Source organism: Maylandia zebra, linkage group LG18 (assembly GCF_041146795.1).
Source record: "Maylandia zebra isolate NMK-2024a linkage group LG18, Mzebra_GT3a, whole genome shotgun sequence".
Classification (NCBI taxonomy): Eukaryota; Metazoa; Chordata; class Actinopteri; order Cichliformes; family Cichlidae; genus Maylandia; species Maylandia zebra.
The window spans coordinates 11342234-11361142 of NC_135184.1; the positions used below are offsets into that span (position 1 = coordinate 11342234).

At 38.0% G+C, this 18909-nt stretch overlaps 1 protein-coding gene across 1 annotated transcript in view; it reads right to left on the bottom strand.

Moving 5' to 3' along the window:
• Nucleotides 1-18909, bottom strand: part of col11a1b (collagen, type XI, alpha 1b) — an 83042-nt gene that overhangs the window by 49741 nt on the left and 14392 nt on the right. The window contains exons 5-14 of the mRNA XM_004555290.4: nucleotides 13268-13396; nucleotides 10006-10086; nucleotides 9513-9611; nucleotides 7403-7705; nucleotides 6218-6283; nucleotides 5391-5432; nucleotides 4968-5030; nucleotides 2568-2642; nucleotides 2109-2192; nucleotides 16-72 (exon numbers count right to left, since the gene is read on the bottom strand). Coding sequence (XP_004555347.1) covers nucleotides 16-72; nucleotides 2109-2192; nucleotides 2568-2642; nucleotides 4968-5030; nucleotides 5391-5432; nucleotides 6218-6283; nucleotides 7403-7705; nucleotides 9513-9611; nucleotides 10006-10086; nucleotides 13268-13396 — 999 coding nt within the window. The remainder of the gene's footprint in view (nucleotides 1-15; nucleotides 73-2108; nucleotides 2193-2567; nucleotides 2643-4967; nucleotides 5031-5390; nucleotides 5433-6217; nucleotides 6284-7402; nucleotides 7706-9512; nucleotides 9612-10005; nucleotides 10087-13267; nucleotides 13397-18909) is intronic.

Sequence of the window (18909 nt, forward strand, 5' to 3'; positions counted from 1 at the left end):
TTAAACAGCACTTACCACAGGCCCAGATCTTCCTGCCATGCCCACTGGCCCTGGAGGACCTCTCATTGTCAGCTGTGGATCAGACAGAAGCAACCTATAAACAGCTTGTCACCAACTGCAAAGGCACTCTTGCATCCACATTTGTCTATTTAGCTATCTAGAAGAGCTTGAAGTGCTTTGTTTCAAATATTTATATTGAATCGGCTTTGCATGCAAAAAAAAAATACCTGTACTAAAGCGTGAATTTATCTTGGCACCATAACAGTTCTGCAACTATTAAAGAAAACGCTAATAAGAACTCTTTCTTTTAGCCTCTGTCGGACATGGAACCTTACAGAGTGCAAACTTTACTTTGTTCTTGTTCATGGTTTGCCACTCGGCTCATGGTTGACCACAGCATTGTACTGCCAAAAATGATGTCTGGAGTTTATTTGCAGTGTGACTACTGAATGAAATAAATTGCTAATTTAAAGAATGCTAGCTATACTAGTATGCTATACCAAGACTGAATCATGAAATTTGTTAACTTATGTGTATTTTCAGGAAAACAACTAAATACAGAAGCACTGAAGAGCACTTCACCTTTAACCTTCTCAAGGCAGACGTTGCCGATTTGCAACAGTTAACTCATTCACTGCCATTGACGTCTATAGCCGTCAATTGCAGTGAATGAGTCAATGGGTTTAACTCATTCACTGCCAATGGCTGGCAGTGAATGAGTTAAAAACGAACAACCTGATTACCCCACATACATATTTTATGAGTTTTTTTTTTACTCAGAAGTACCACTGCAGGACTTGGTTGCGCATTAGCAACAAAAAACTTAATTTGAGCCTGAGAGGGTTAAGAATCGGCCCTGAATAATTAAAATTTGTGAAAATAATTCACGCTCAGAACATTCTGGGCCTTTTTGTTTATTTCCTCCATCAGACCAAACCTTTGGCATAATAGACAAATATAGAAAGGTGACAAGTGCTTTCTAGACATTACTAAACTCCAGTGTTGGTAGCCCTCCAACTCCACAGAATGTGTTAATATATAGTATTTGTGCAATACTTAATGAACTCCATGTGTTCAACCTGTTTTTCAACAGTGTTATGGTTGTCTGGATCCCTGAGTGGGTGTGAACATCTGTGCTGGATTTATATACTACCAAACATGACACAGGTCCATATCTTGGAGTTCAGGATTTATGAATAATGATTCCTTCTGGTATTTTTTACTATAATTTCTGTTATTTAATGGTCATTTTCATGGTCTACATGACGTTACTGTATCAGTTCTATGTAACCTACTTCTGTCATCCTTGAAAACGTACCGTTTGCCACAACAGTCAGTGCCCTTCCAGTTGACCCATACATACACCTATAAGCTACTTCGTTCACAATATCAACCAATCAAGGTGTGATTGGAGTGCAGACTTTCACATTTAACAAAATTATTGGACTAACTGTTTAGCTATTACAGCCATTTTTATACATAGTGCCCTATTTTCAGATGCTCAAAAATAACTAAACATAATAAAATTATTATAAATACAAGGATTGTTTTTAATTGTTGAATGAAAATCCTTCATTCAAGTCCAAACTCTAGAATCAGTGAAGCAAGTCAGTAAAGTCTAGACGGCACGGAGATCACTAAATACTTCACCCTTGAGATACTCTGCAACTCTGCTAGGTCTTCACTGCAGCTGCTCCTTGTTTATGGGTCTTTCTGCCTCCAATTCTCTTTTTAGTAACAACGAATGATGCTCTATTGTGCTGAGATCAGGTGACTGACTTAGTAAATGAAAAATATTTCATTTCTTTGCTTAGAGAAACTCTTGGACTGCTTTTGCAGGATACGTTGGGTCATATGTGGTGTGCAGAGGCTTTAGCCCTGTACATTTCAGTATTCATCTTACTACTTCTATCAGCAGTGACATCATCAAAAATCACTACTAGCCAAGAAGCAGTGGCAGCCGCGGCAAAGTTTGCTATAACTTTGTCTCCATCATGTTGGCTAGATGGTGCAGTATGTCACAGATCATAAGCTTTTCCTTTCCTTCTAAATATTTTTTTCAAGTTAATTTTAGTAACTCTGGGCTCATATTTACCAATGATACTCACCCTAGCCTGAGACAGAATGGCTTGAGCCTGAGCTTCCTGGGCTGTAATCACAGGTCCTTTGTGTGCTTCACCACCTGCGCGGAACTGTTAGCCACAAAAGGAAGAAAGCAACATGATTAAAAACAAACTGACTTATGTTGTTTTTACAGTGTGACACGTCCAATGGTCATCCCCGGTGAGTGTGTTCAAATCTGCACTGTGTTCTGGTAAAGCGTCTTACACACACCACAGTCAAATATCTGTCACCTAGCCTTTATGGCCTCAGTCACTGGTTCTACTCCATTGCACTGGCTGACATTTACAAGGTAGGTGATTTGTAACCCAAAGAAAATAAGGCTGCAATCCTTTGGCCTACTGTTGATGCAATGAGGTAAACTTACTAAATGTAGCAAGTTCACAGGCTAGTGCCTGAGATGAAAGGAGTGCAATATGACCAGCTCTGAAAGCAGGAAGACTTACTGGAAGCATCAGAATCGTCCCTGGAGGCCCAGGAACACCATCTGAACCAGGAATACCAGGACGCCCAGGAGAGCCCTGGAGAACCACACGAGAGAGGAGAAATCAACAATCAAGCTAAAGTAACAGAATACCAATTAACTGCAAAACTGTAATTCAAAAGATTTTAATATACAGGAGTCCAGTTAACTAACACCCCCCAAATTATTGAATTCAAATCAGCCAGTGCTTCAGTTAATTTGTAAGCAAGCATGTAACATTGTTATGAATAATTAATATGTGGTTAAGATAAGATATGCAGTACTTTACTTATCCCAAAGTTAATCCCATATCCTGAAGGGGCTGAAGCAAAGTCCAAATAATAATAATAAGAGAAAACTCCTAATAAATAACATCTGCAATAATTACAAGGCAGAAACTAAAGAAATCTCTGTTCACAGTAAACCCCTGTTTATCTCCAACAATCACTTCAAAGCCAAAGTCTTCTTTCTGTATTGTTGTTCTTTATTCTGAAAACAAAAATTGACTAATCCTACTAAGATTAATTCAACCACAACTAAAGTATTTATTTATTATTATCACTGACTTTACCAAGACTAAATATCCACAGTCGTGGCCTTGAGAGGAATAAGGCTCATTAAATTAGAGGGATTTAAAATTTCTTCATTGAATGAAAAATGGAGAGTGTTTTGCTAATTTTAAAGTTCACCCCAAGAGAGAAAGAATATTTGTGGCCAACGGGTAGAATCTGAGGAAATACATAATTTGAAAGGGATAGATTCTTTTAATGCCATTGGCCAAACTGACATTGTTAATTTAAGACTGAGTTTGGTCAGCCTTTAGCTCCATCTCTTTCATATCCACATACTGTCTGCTTCAGCTTAGGCACCAACATGCACACTTCAGCTTTGCATTGTAATACTCCTACCTTGCTATATTCAGATGCCACCGACAAGCATGGAAAGTTATGGTGTAAGCTTGCAAAATCACTACTATTGTCACTACAAATTTGATTAAGATTTGTCAGCATCTGTGCCAAATTTTTCTGTATTGTAAACACAATATGTAAAAAAAAAAAATATCGGCATAAAAGATAACAGTATGAACAGAAGTGTCAATTTTTTACATATTTTTGATGAAAGAAAAGCAAAACAAAGAAATAATCTAAAATAAGATCAAGCCTAAATAGTATCTCCTGCTTCTCAGGAAACCAGCATCGACTTTGCAGTCTAGTCATGCACGACAATCTCAGACTACTTAAATTGATGCCATGTGTTCCCCGTGCTCTGATCTGCATTTTCTCAGTTCCTGTGAATATGCTTCATCCATTACCATTATTGTAAGCATAGTGGCCTCTAGTGTTAATGAAAGTCCTATATGGCTGGGAAAATGTTTCAGTGGAAATTAGGGAGGTGGATCATGAAAAAAATGAGCAGATCAAACGCTGAGTGCAGGCAGATCCTACGCAACGGAAAACCACCAGACTTAAGAAACAAGTCACTTTTAATGCCCCTGTCAATCTTAAGCAAGACCGTTTCTCATGGGGTTGTTAAGGGAGGGGGACAGGACTTCTGGACTAACAAAATATTTTTGATCACTGTTAGTCAATGGAACAAAAGGCCTTTTTGTACTGGCCATACTGACGGAGGCGTGTTGGTGTATTTTTATGTTGACAATTATATGGTTAATCTCTAGTGAGAGAGTAGATGTGCTAAAAGGCAGATGAAAGGGGGGCTGCAGAGCATTCATCACATTTGGAAAAATGCAAGCTGAGCTCCAGCTTTCTGGAGGGGACAGACACTTATTATGTTGCAGCCAATCAATCAAATAAATGAGCCACATGGCTGAGAAAAGAAATGTTTGGGGATAATTTATGCTTCTATATATTTTACAGCCAATTCCTTGCATTTCTCACCAATCCTTAAGCATACCAGGCCTACTTCTCAGAACCTTTCTTTGTTGCTATATTGACAGTTTATGGGCATCTCATTTCCCTGCACCACTCCTCACTAATCCCTCCTACTGCCGCAGTAGCAAGCTGTGTCCAATGGTATTATTCATTCCATGGCACTGAAACTATGCTCCACAGCTTTCCAGTAGAGAAGAACAGAGAAGGATAACAAACACAGGGACATTTTTTATTGTACTGAACCCAATTATCCCGCATGAAGAATTAATGGCTATCTAGAGCTTAGATTACCATATTTTCACAATGTAACATAAATAAAGTAATAAATTTAAATATTTTTATAACAACGTCTCTGTAAATAACTAGTCAAAGGTGCAGATATGTTATCTTTAATTTAACAACAAGTGTATTTTAAGGTTTTATAACAAGGAGAAAACAAAAGCTTTTCAAATACATCTTTAATTAGTTGTACAATTATTGCAACCTTCACTCACCCTCTGACCAGGGTCTCCTGGTGGACCTGGGGAACCTTGCAATCCTGGGTTACCAGTAACACCCTGAAACCAGACGTGGATACACTTAGCATTTTATCCAAGCTACTGCTAACCAGCATTCCCACCACAGTCAGTCTATCCAACGCTTTATATGTATAAGCCAACAAAGACAGAAGCAAAGACACTGGTTTGAAAGACATAAGCCTCAAAATGAAACAGCCTCATACCCCCTTCCTCCCCTTGCATTTCACAGACACAGACATACACACATTCATGCACAAGTACACATTCTGACAGTCTCTCCCAGCTCAAGCTTCACTGGCGATCAGGACTGACGCTCTTTCCATAAAGACATTTTTTCCTTCTTTAGCTGTTCTCCATCTGTGGAAGCCAGACAGGAGTGTGGGAGAACGTGATACTCACTGCTGGGCCAGGGGCTCCTGGGGGTCCTTCTACAAGCATCCCCTGAAAAAGGAAAAAGTGGATGCAGTAGCATTATAGGGCATCCTGTAAGTTGTTGCCCACAGGCAATGGAGAGTGAAGCAAAAAATAGGAGACATGCTTGTTTGATGTTGAGGATCTTACTCATAGCTAAATGACCAGTGCTCTAGTTATCTGATACTTCTAAATGTGTGTGTGTGGTCAAAATATTTGAATGGGAGCCTTTGGTGGTACAAACAGTATGGGAAGAGAGATGTTAACTACTGCTGCTATTTTGGACACTGTTTAGCCTGTTTAAACTGTATAGGTTGAGGGACTTCTTTATGTGACTGTGGTTGTATATACAGCCTATATGTAAATCTCTCCAGAAGGCAAGCTACCCATGGCTGCCACTGCCCTAAGTAAAATCAAACAGCTAAAGTTACTTTGCACTGAAGTAAATTAAGGCACAGACAAGAGTAAATCAAGTCTGAAAGATGTTTATGCAAAATAATTTGATTGTGACATATAAATCACTGCGTGCAAGTAACATAGTGAATAGATATGAAAGTAGGCTGAGAATAATTATGAAAATGTGCTACTTGTCTGAAAAATATGTTGGTTAGAATAACAAAGAAAATATAGTGTACCAGACACAGACCAGTGTAGAGTATTAGAGTATTAGGATCTCTACAATTAAATTATTCTTAGCAATATGTTTGTTTCTTAAATATTTTACTCAGTTAGTATGTACCTATTTATTTAACTTGAACCTTTAATGGAAAGGTTTATTCTCAATAAGAGAAAGATGAGAAAGACTTTTCACTTACGGGCTCTATGACAGCAGGTTCGCCCTTCTCTCCTTTTTCTCCCAGGTACCTTTGACCTCCATGCACCTAAAGACATAGGACATACCAGGTGAATTTCTTTACAAAATAGAAACAAAAGCTTGACTTTTTGTTTCTAAAGACAGACCATCAGTGGTTTAAAGAACAAAAATGCAAATTGTGATATCAATGAACAGCAGATGTCTTGCCTGAAGCCTCCTATACTTAAAATAGTGACAAAATTGCCCATAAAAAGTAAAACTTTACCAAAATGATGACTAGTGTCCTGCATATTTTTTCAAGGCAAAAAAAGGTGTTTTTTTCTACTGGAAAAAAAATATCAAATGTCATTTTGCAAAAAGCTATAATTTAAGATATGGTCTGACTACTACTTATTAGTTATCCCAAAAGCCAGGAACTGCCCAAAAAGACCCTACTGAGCATGAATGTAGAGGTCGTTAACTGACACTATCCATACAATGACTTAACATGAGAAGAATTCACAAAGAAACAACCACAGTGTTTCCAAAACCCACAAGATTGTACAGTTCAACCTAAAGAGGAAACCAGTACTTAATGAGAAAGTCATAGAGAAAGGCTGAGACTGTGCAGTGGAAAGCAAAAACTGAGCAGTTAAGACTGAACCTAAGGAGACAGATCCCAAGCCAAGATCCAGACAGAGCCTGTGTCACTTCCTGATACTGAGAATCCTGAGGCAAAGTACAGGGCTGGAAACAAGTAACAATAGACACTAGGTCAGCAATTTCTGTCTGGCTTTATAGTTTGATCTAGACGGATTTAATGAAGAAAAGACATATTTGTAGATTTTGACTGACTACACAGTATGATCTAAAATCAAAATTGGTGTGACAACTAGTGTAAAGCATCTTTGGTAAACATTCAAGGTCACTGAGTTCAAGAGGTCATAGAAGGTCAACATCTGCTTATGTGTAAAAGACAAGGTGTGTGTTTGTGCTCTACTTGTGTATTTAAGTTTTGTCCCTGAGTAGGCAGAGCGATCCAAGCTAACATTAGAAACAACAAACACAAAGGGCACCGAGAATACTCCATCAAACAAATGCTATCAACATGTTCTCCATCCTTCCACATTCCTGAACACCACCTCTACCCCCTCCATGCCCGACCCCCATCCCTCTCAGCATGACTCCTAAGCAGTCCAGCACTTACACTGCTCTCTTTGATATCTGTTTCAGCTGGAGCACCAGGGCCAACATGTTCCTCATGTGGTACAGATGTAGGCTTGGCGTTGTAGTCGAATTCATCATAGCTTTCATAATTATATTGCTTCTCTGTAAACTCTTTGTCGCCATATGCATTCAGGTCGTATTCCTTAAACTCATACACGTCAGTCCCTGGATCCACCTTCTCCTGGGTGTCCACTGGGGCAGCAGTTTCCACACCAGTAGTGGGATCTACCCCGACCTGTTCCACACCAGTGATGTAATCATCCACTATTTCCTCTACGTACGCCTGGGATCATTCAAGGCAATGCAAACAGAAGGAACAACAAGGTTTGGTTAGTGAAATGAAACCATGGGACCAATGACAATTATTCATGTGTTTTACAAAGTCAAAACAGTAATAAGCACTCTGTTTGAGCAAAAGTACTATATGGCAACTAATTTTCTAGTTAGTTCTACACACATGTCTAATTTGGTACAGCTAAATGTACAAATCCACATGTGTATTGTTAGTAAGCAATGTTACTAAGATTAACATCTGTAATCACATCAATATACCAATATTTTACATTATATATCATCAATATAGCAATTATTTATTCCTTGCAAAACAGCTGGAGTAATTTCAAACTGATATATTTTTTTTAAAAACCAATCACATAGGCACAATATGATTCAAACTAAAAGCTGAAACAACAAAACAACAAAACAAAAAAGGGGGTAATTTAGACAACAAAAACAATAATTTAATCCAATTAATAATAATAATGCAAATGCGTATATACAAATATTTTGAAGAACTTTGATCCGATGAAGAATAACTCAGGACTAAAACAGTAAAAAGTAATGTAAGCGCAGAAACTGAAGCACTGCACTGATGTCAGTCACAGTCAAACACAATGGGAAAATATCCAAGCATCTCATAAGCACAGGAGTTTCCACCAATACGCTTTTGTACTTTAGCATTGTCTGTCGACTACACCGCTGTCCTCAGTATTTAGGCATGCATTCCTACAAAATATTTTTTTTCCCTCGGATACTCCACCATCCCATCATTTTAAATTAACCTGAGTCCTGAGCTAATTGAAGCTGCATTGTCTATCTTAAGGTACACACAAAGCAATCAGCGATCATTTGGCTGCCAGAGAACAGTATCATATTGTTTTGGTTGAACCCCCAAATGTTCCTCATTATCTTGTGTTTTGTGTGATGGTTTAGCACAAATTAAAACAGGATCTGCCAAATTCAGACTATGGAAGAAATATAGGGGATGTGCCTGTGTAGTGATTTTCCATTGGTTACAGTTCATTAAATGACAAACTTTTCCTGCTTTTGTCTTTATTCAAACTCTGTTTGATGGAGGCTGTTTCTCATGGAAATCAAGTAGTGGAGTAGGCTGTTTGATGTTAATGATGCCGTGTTGGATTGTGACCTCCAAAGATGATCATAAAAATCTGTCTTGTTGCCAGTGATGCCTTACGGTTTTACTAGCATTTCATTTTAAACCCATTTACCAGGAATTGAAACAAAACTGGAATCCAGATGTTAAATTTCAAATCAATGACACACAGATAATTTTCTACATTCAGAGGACGTTTATCCTGCAGGGCTTATTTTAACAAACACTTTCATGGTTATGAAATTGATCTAATTTAATAAAACCAAAATTTAAGGTAACACTAAATTTAATATCCTAATGAGATTATCAACCAACCACTAATTATGTACAGTCACAAACAAGTTTACGTAGAAATCCGTGATAGTTCCCAGAAGTTTCTAATAGCTCTTCACCACAATCTATGGTAATCTTTCCAAGGTTCCTCGTTAAAACCTGCTGATTGCTCTTAAAAGCAAAAAGTACAGCACAATAAACATTTTGCATAACTAGCATCATATTGTGTGGAATGACCATATTTGACATGTGTGTATCCAGAAATAACTTTCACTGTGCCTGTACCTCCTGATGGTGATCAAACATGGTTATAGAATTAAAGTAATTTTATAAGATATAGACCTCAGGACATTTTCCCATAGCTTAGTTATCAAACATCTTTAAAATCTCAGGGTTTTAAAAATAAGCAGTTTTAAAAAGTTACCTCGCCTTGTCCTGCAGTATCAGTGGGATTCTCAGGTTGACTTCCATCCACTACGGTGTAGTCATACTCACCTGTATAATAGTCTCCACCCACATTTGTCTGAAATTGGAGCAAGAACAACACAGGGAAGGTTTGTAACGGGTAAAATACAGTAATTATCACCAATCTTGGTGATGTAGATGTCTTCATCTGCCTCTAGCACACCCTTTCTCAAACAAAGAAACACAAAGAGAGCTAATTTTATAATTATGATTGTAATAGACATGTGAAAATTATTGCTACAGAATTAAGTATATCCAGAATATGTATCATAATGAGCAATAAAAGCAACTAACAATTGCTCCAATAAAAGAAATGTAGCCAAGAAATACAACCAACAGAGACAGAGAGGGCAAAAATGAGACGATGAAAAACTAAAAATAAGGGAAAAAAGGAAACCATACATATATGTCGTTCTTGGTGACACCCATAATAACTGCTTGTCAAGTTTTACCTGAGTTTTGGCTGCTTCAGTAGGGGAAGGGTCAGTGGTTATCTCTCCCTCACTGTAGTCATAGACATCATAGTTAGGGTACTGTTAAAAAAAAAAAAAAAAGGAAAAAGAAGAGGCATCCACAATCAATTAGTTGGTGCGATCATGTAAATAAAGCAGCACGATGTCTTCATTTACAGACAATGTACTTCATTTACATGGCAAGTAAGCGTTCATGCTTCTCAAAACTGGTTAAAATCCAAACTTAAACCACACAAAACATTAAATATATAGCTTCTTGCTATTTTAAAAATAGCAATGGCTGGTTGATGTTAGGGGAGATTTTACATCCATATGAGGAAATGAAATCCTTTAGCACATGGATGAATGGAACATTCCTTTATCCTTCCCCTTCCTCTGAGAGACCCTCCTGAACATAAGCAAGCAAACAACAATTAAAATTCCTGTTTGCTGCTGACAGGAGGTTAATAGGTTAATGCAATGCCAGTGAAAATGTATCTGCTTCTGCCGCTTAATTTGAATGCCAACAATTGCTGGCGGCTTTCATTAGTGGCTCTTTAAAAGACAAAACTCAAGCTGTACAGAATCACCGCAAGACGGTAAATTATGGGGAGCATACAGGATAGAGCAGCAGGGGATAAAACCATTGTTCCTCTATTTTAAAACCTGACTCCTATAAAAAGAAAAACACTCACACACCCACTGGGGTATTGGAATAGTCATCGTGAAAACAATGCATTTATCTGAACAATGTGTGCTCATCAACTTCAGATGGTGATAATGGTGATGTGTGCATTATGTTGCTGTTTATATACATTTTAAACATTAATTCAACCTGCCCTGACCTGAACCTGAGGAAATATCATAATATACACTCTGCAAGACTGAGTCAAATTTATCTTATTCTCCTTAAGATGAGGTAGAGGAGCAGATGAGCGCCACTCTTAAAGCTTGTCATTAAATATCAAGCTGCAGCCTGGAGAAAATTGCCTTAGCTTAGGAGAAACACTCAAGGAACAAGGAAACATTTTTATCTTGGCTGACTTAAGACAAATCAATAAATCATATGGTCTAAATTATCTTTAAAATGTATTATGCTCATCATCTTTTGGCTTTAACTTCATATTTACAGTAAAAAGAGCAGACTTCTATCTACTTCTAGCTTCTTCTCATCTAACCCTAGACCAAAGAAAGCAGATGTGTATTATATGTTTAAATACTTAAAATCACCATTTAATGGGCATTTATTGTGATACTGCCCATAACCAACAAAGTGTTATGCAAATGAGTCACTGTAGTCCTTTAAAAGAAAAAAAAAGAAAACTTTTAGTTGTCCTAACACTGTCAAAACAGAGGCAAAGTAGATTAAGTTACCAGACCAGCCCCTAATGCTACACTCTATGCGCAGGAATAAATATTAGTCCCTGGACAACTGCTAAGCTCATAAAAACAATAAAAGAGCCACGGCCTGCTGCAAGGCTGGCCTGGCGTCCGTTCAGCGGCCCAGAGAGGGAGAGGTCACAGAAGAGAGAAGTTCTGGCCAGACTGACTGAAATGGCAGAGAGGGAAAGGGAGAGGGAGAGGGAGAGAGAGGGAGAGAGAGAGAGAGAGAGAGAGAGAGAGAGAGAGAGGGGGGGGGGGGGGGGGGGGGGGGGACAGGGTTAGATGGAAATAGGGAGGGAGAGAAAGAGAGGGAGAGATAGAGAATGAAGAAATAATTTATAAAGATTTATGGTGTTGAAGTGCTTGGCTGAGCTGAAGGCCTTCACCACAGGCATGGATGAAAGACGTAAATACTAAGGGGTGCTTATAAAAAAGAGCACTCCCCCCAGCTTCCTTCTCCATCACTCCGCTTGCTCTTTTAACCAAGCTGGTAACATGTGGTTCATGACCACTTGCTTCAGGACAAAATCATTTCACCTAACAAAGGTAAATGTAACAGTTTGGGCTAAAAGATCACAAAAATATCCTTTTCAACAGTGATTTGTCATTTTCAGGAAATGTTTTTCAGTTGTGCATGAGTACATAACTTTTTTTAAAATACTGATCTGGAATGAAGGAAGAACATTCTTGTTATAAGTGTACAGAAACCAACAATGAATAAACCAGATTTACAAGGTTTTTAAAGCCAAAACATTCCCTGCTGTCTATTTGAATTGACAAGCTCCTTGTGTTGCTGCCGAGAACTAACCTGATGATGAAGCAACATTTTCCAAGACCCATACCCACTCTACAGCCAATATTTCTGAATAGAGAACCAGCTCCTGATTTTTTTTTCTTAAAAACCAAGAATCTAAAGTCGACTTTTCCAGGTACTGGAAGTCTAGCTGGGGAAGGGATAGCTTAAATTTCCCTGGGAGTTTGGGCAGAGCCTGCAGAACTCGTTAGTGATATAAATCACGGGGCCACTCCAAAGTGGGCTCAGACTTTGTGGCAGAGAAAAAAGAAAGGTTTCCAGTGTGAGCTCATCAGTTATTTAGTGAAATACTGAAGGAAAATGTCAGCCGGCAGAACAGCTTGAACTAGCAAAATAACAAAAAAATGAAGATGGAAAAAAAAGAAGTCCTGACACAAAGCACTGTATTTCAATTAAGAAATATGGCTAAAGAAACAACAAGTGGTATTTGGGAGCCAGTGGTAATAAAACTTGCATTTCAAACTAAACCATGTATTTTGATATGTCAGCATGTTTCCACTAGTAAAACACAAAGTGGAGAAAATGACAGATTTAGAGTTGACACAGAAACCCGTGCACGTACGTTCTTATTCATGGAGGACTGTTTGTAAAAAGTTTCCACACAAATTGCTGAAATTATTATTATTATTATTATTTTTGGTTTATTTCTCAGAGACTGAAACTGAGCTACATTAAACCAGGGCAAGTATACAAAACTGCACAGACACCTGGTATGTAATTACACCTTACACCCAGCCTTTCAATTCTTCCCATTTTACAAATTTAAATGTCATTTATCCCAGTCTCCTTTTTTGTCCTTTTAACTCATCTTTGACTCTCTTATTAAAAACATCAAAGAATAAAACCCTGTTTCTAAATTCCTGCTACTACTAACATATTTCCTCCCTTCCTGTTTCCTTAATTCTTTCGCTTACCACAAATATTTCTCTCTGCCTGCCTCTTCTCTATAAAATCCTCCCTACTTCCCCCTCCTCTCTCCCAGCTTTCTTTTTCTTTTTTGCTTCAGTTAAGCAGGAGATAGTGCTCCCACCTGATCTCTGTTTCTAAAGCTACCCCAGTACTGACCTCATACTCAGGTTCCTGAGCCTGTGGGGTGTCTTGATGGTTGGGGGTTTCACAGTCGGGGCTGTAGTGTTCACAGTAGTCATAGGCTGCCCTGGGGTCTGCCACTATCAGCAGCTGCTGGATGTCACCCTGGAAATGGAGGAGAAGAAGACTTTCAGCGAAAGACAAGTCAACAAAGTTTTAAGATGACAGAGGCACGAATTAGGATGCATGTTTCCCTGCTGCAAATTCAATTACCAGACTTTTTTTTTTATTCTGCGTATCCCTCAACATAAACGTTCTGTTGATTGTTAATTCACAATACTATATGAGTTGGTCAGTAGTGCTATTTAGTTCAGTGTAGTTTCTGCGAAAGCAGCTTTTTTCTAGTTTGGTTTGGCAAATAGCTCCAATACCAGGAAGCCTCAGACACTGCTGAGTAGAAGCTAGTCAGGGGCATGAAAAAGAGCTGAACAGACCACTTCCCATCTGCAGCTGGAAACAAAAAGCTTAGCACAGTAGCCTAATCTATCTTCATTTAATCCAGAATCCAGCCCACTAAGTTTAACTGTATTGTCCAGGTCTCTAAACAGCACAGAAGAGAATTTAAATAAATTAATGTTCCATGGGGTTTGCATTTAAGATTTTGCTTTTCACATTTCCCATTGCAGGATTACATCTTGGACCTTTTCAATCAATAATCCCTTTTCTTTCAGTCATTTGTTTTTGTCAATCACATAAAGCTTATTGAAAAAAAGGAAAGAAAAACAAATTTAATGTCAAATCTTTCAGAGAGTCTTCTTTGCAGACACCACTAACGTTTCTTTCTCTTGTCTTTTTTTCCCCACAATTACAAATAGAAACCAAATGTTAACGCCCATGTAGCATACACCTATTTCTTCAGCTTTACACCAGCACAGTGATAATAAAATGTGACAATAAAACAACAAGGCAGATGTTGTGCAGTACCAGAGGCAGTAGTCTCTTGACTATTAATTAAGGCTTTAGGGGAGTCTGTAAGCTTTTAAAAAGAGCTATTGTACAGTTCCCCCCCAACTCAGCCGTGAGGGACGGCAAGTCCCCTTACACAGCAGATAAATAACCAAGGCCTGTACTTATCTAAGGCTGTCTGTTTTTCATGAGCTTTTGGAAAAGGAAATTAGATCCCCGCTCCCAACTGTTTCATCAGCCAAAGGCTCTTTTTCCATGATCGTCTCCGAAGGAATTTCTAAACCAGGAACTGCTTTACTACTGATATGAAGCATTCTATCTATACCCATCTACCATATGGGCACCTCAGCTGACTTTTTCAGAATCCACATGGACTAAGAAATTCAGTGGACAAACAAACAAGGAACATAACCTGAGTGCTGCATGAAGGTGAAGAGAGGCCACAAACAGGGTGGCCCCTAAAGAGGAAGCACATACATGCACATTGCATTAAATTACAAGAGGCAACATCTGTATAAGCTTAGATCTCTGGAACACATTAGAGACTAACCGCCCTGTGCTCCCATCATATGTGACCAGTATATTTCAACAGCCTATTAAACAACCAAAACAACAACTAACATACGTAAATAAATTTGACATATGGCTTAATGAAAGGATGTTAATGGCATATGTGCCATTTATTCTACAATTATCATAATTATGTTTGCCTATGACTCATTTGAAAATCCATCTTTCCATATGCATACATAGATTTTCCATGTAAAGACTATAACCTGTCTAGAGAAAGAAGGTGCTGGTGGTAAATGTTGGTAAAGCAATAGGAAAGAAAGAGATTACCTGCACCTGCTGTAACACTGACTGAAAGGAACAACAAAAGCTACAATGACAAGTCCCCCCTCAAACTAATACTCTAGCTGCTTGCTTGTTCTTTTTATAATTTACTACAAATGTATCCAAACTCAATGGTAGAAGATAGAACCGTTAATAACACAGACATACTGATTTTAGCAGAACTTCTTTCTGTTTCCTCTTTCTTCTATGAGTAGACAGTAACTTTTCAATTTCATGCTTTTCCAGTTCCTTCACTTAAGCATAGTTTGGCACTGGACAAGGCAACAATATATTTACTATAACAAGAAAATATGCATGAGTCCAAAAATGTCACCCAGGGATTTTCAAAAGACCACACACACTTGGCCCATTTATGAAGCCTGACAGTGATTCAGTCACCCCCAAATTCCACAATCAGCTTCTCATTCCTTGCCCTCCTGCTCTACCCCACCCTGGATTTATTCCTTGTCTTCATCTTGGTGCATTTGTTGATGTTAGTGTCTGTATTGCATTGCACAGCTCTCTGGCATTTTTTAGTTCTTCCTCAGAGTTATAGGAATGATCCACAGCAATGGTGTGGATCTCCTCAGAGTTGGCATGGACATAATGGGATGAATCATCTGTCTAAGCCACACTAGAATAAATCAATGAATGGATCCGCGGACAATGTGCATGTGTGTAAAACAACAGCCTCGACACATGTTAACTGTCATCTCTCATCTCCTGCTTTCACAGCAAACTTTAACCAAAGAGCAGGACATAAAAAGGATGAGCCACTAATCAAAGAAAAGCTCTGCAAATTTATCTTTAATGCACAGGAAAACCATTTAATTCACTAAATATTTACACAAGAGTAAGGAAAATAAATGTGGGCTGTTTTGTTTCTTAAATGTGCACATTTCACATTTGATTTTAAGCAAAGAGGGATAAAACAGAAGACAGACACTCTTAGATGTCCTAGGGTCTATGACCAGGGAATTCTAACATCTGCTGCAAGTAGTCGCCCTTGCTAACAAGGAAAAAGAACTGCACATGGAAAATTACATGCAGGCGGACGGTTTGTTTCTTATCTATAAAACCCATCCTTACTTTTTTTTGTTATGAAATATTTACTTTTCCTAGAAATGTTAGCCCTTAAAACTGACTTTCTTTGCTATGCAGATGACACCCACCTATATTTCCCCATAAAGTTTGGTGCTACAGATACATCTTGAATTATCTCCTGCTAAAGATTGGCCTCTTTCCAGTCCCTTTTAAACCTCAGCTTTATTGTATGGGTTTGTATCAATTAGTTGTAATATTAGCTGCATTATTTAAAATGTTTTTAATCAGTGTGCCCCTTTTATGTTGCCTCAGAAATCTTTTTTGTTTTTAATTGTTTATGTTAATGCTTTACCCTGCTTTGAAGTTTTAAACTGTTACTCTTTTGTATAATATCTTGTCTTTTTTCATAAAGCACGTTGTTTTTAACACAGGTATGGTGTTGATTGTGATGATATTTGATAATTAGCACACATTTCTTCATCCATAAGTCTCAACATTCATTATTTATTTAATTTCATTGTGCATCCTTTTAGACATTATTCATTCTCATTTCACATATATTTTTAAGACTGTGAAGACTTTTACTCTTAACCGTAATACTGCCTTGATTTTTGTTCCTGCAGACTGTGTATATCTGCAATTGGTTAAATAAAATGACATTGAGTCAGGCTGTGCAGGATATTAAATTCAAGGTGGATGTCCACAGTTTCTAAGAGAAATCTGTTTGTATTTAAAGTATTTAAAAATATGAAAACTAGAATGAACTGCAATCCTAAAACATAGACTTAATTCAACTTAATTTATGAGTTATTGCCAGAGAAAAAGACCTGTCCTATAAAGATGTGAATGTAGTGTGATGTAGTCTGGTATCTGTTCTGATTAGTCAATATAACGACAGGTTATTTTTCTTTGTCTTTGGGATTGAGAATGACTGACCAAGAAAACGGAATTTGCCACCATATGCTCAATCACTTACACAAAAAGACTTGACCTTGTAAGCGTGCTAAGACATGATCCATAGTTTCCTCTATGACAGCAACTAAGTAGGTAAATATGGCACTAAATGTTACTGCCTGTGGACAGGTATACCAGGTAGTTTTAACTTGTGGAGGGAAAATTAATACACAGAGAACACATAGTTATGAAAACACTATGTAAGCTAACAGCTAGCCTTACTTAACATAAAATTTGGGGTGCTCCAAATATTTCACTGAGCCAATAAAACTTTTCACTGGAATTACTTTGTAGAATAAAATAAATAAAACTTCAATAAAACAGCAGGTGAACCTCTGAGGGCACCATGTCCATCGTGCATAGGTGTTATTGCAGATGTTTTAGCTTTTTAAATTAAAAAAAGCATTTTAAATAGACACTGCATATAATTATTTTATTTTTTCTCACAGTAATTCACTCGAGTATTTTCTTTACTTAACTTCTCACACATACCTCTGAACAAGCTTGGCATACTGATCATATGCAACGCCTATTTTTCCAAACTCTGGGGAGGGAATACATCTTGAAAGAGCCAATACACAGATGGAATTTCAAAACTGTACAAGTACAACAATTAACCAAGTAGCACAAAGGAGGAAAAGTGTATAATACACTCCAGATTTCTTACAGTATTTCATCAAATGCAGCCACTGTGGTCAGCGCAGGGATAACGTTTCTTCTCAAGCACTGGGGGCATACAAATGTCTTGCACCCTTCAAATATTAAAACATTTGGCCTGCCAGTAGCTCACAAAACTGTTGAACTATTTGAACCATCTGTTTGCCTGTCTGCCCACACTTTCCTCACTTCTTTCTCTGTCACTTTTTCCTTGATCTGCTCTTTTCTATCAGGCAGTTCTTTTTTATTACTTTGCTCAAAATACAAAGGTAACAAATGGTGGGACTGAACTATATGCAATTATATATGTAACTAGGGCTAATTTATAGGGAAAATGCTACAGAACAAAAATGTTCTCATTTACAAATCACAGTGAACAAAAAACATAAGCAGTGACTGATGACATTCTCATCAACCTTGACATTAAATACGAACATTCCTATTACACAATCTTTACCAAAACATTTTGTGACAGATATTAGAGGGTGAAAATGACTGAGGCAGATGAGAAACACTCACAGCGCTTAACTTCTCTCAAGCCAATCATAAACAATGATTCACTTTAAGGCTAAGAGCACATCAGACTCTTGTTATATTCCCCTGCCAAGGACTGTCCTGCTTGAGGGACAGTGTTTTGGAATGAAACACTGTCCCTGTGCAGCAATGACAGACACATACACAAACCATCTCCGCCTCTCTCTCTCCGACATACACACATGGACGCTCACACTTTTTCGCACAAAACAACACAAACGTAAACACAGAGACAGACATCTGGCACAAACAAAGAATCCTTTAAAGTCTGAAAAGTCGATTTGCGTAAAAACAAGAAGAGGAGATGATTTTACTTTGAATATCTTGTGGCTTTTATTTCAAAGAAGAAAGAGGGGGGGAAAGGCATTTGGAGACCCGGTCAGTGAGCATATCTCTTAAACAGCTGTGCAATCCTAGCCAAGACTAAGCACACACTGATCATATTTTCCCCTAGCGTTCACTCTTCGGTGCGCTTCCAGCTTTGACACCTGCTTATGCAATCTACTGCAGTAAGGTAACCTACTCACAGCAACTGGAATGAGAAAGCATCATAGTGTAATTACACATAAACACAAGCTTTTTTTGCTCACCAGCCACAATTAGTATTTTAGATTGAAGAAGACTGTTCAGTCTAAGAAGATTGTTTCTTAGAATTGCACATTATCAAATCTGTTAACCTATCTGAAGGT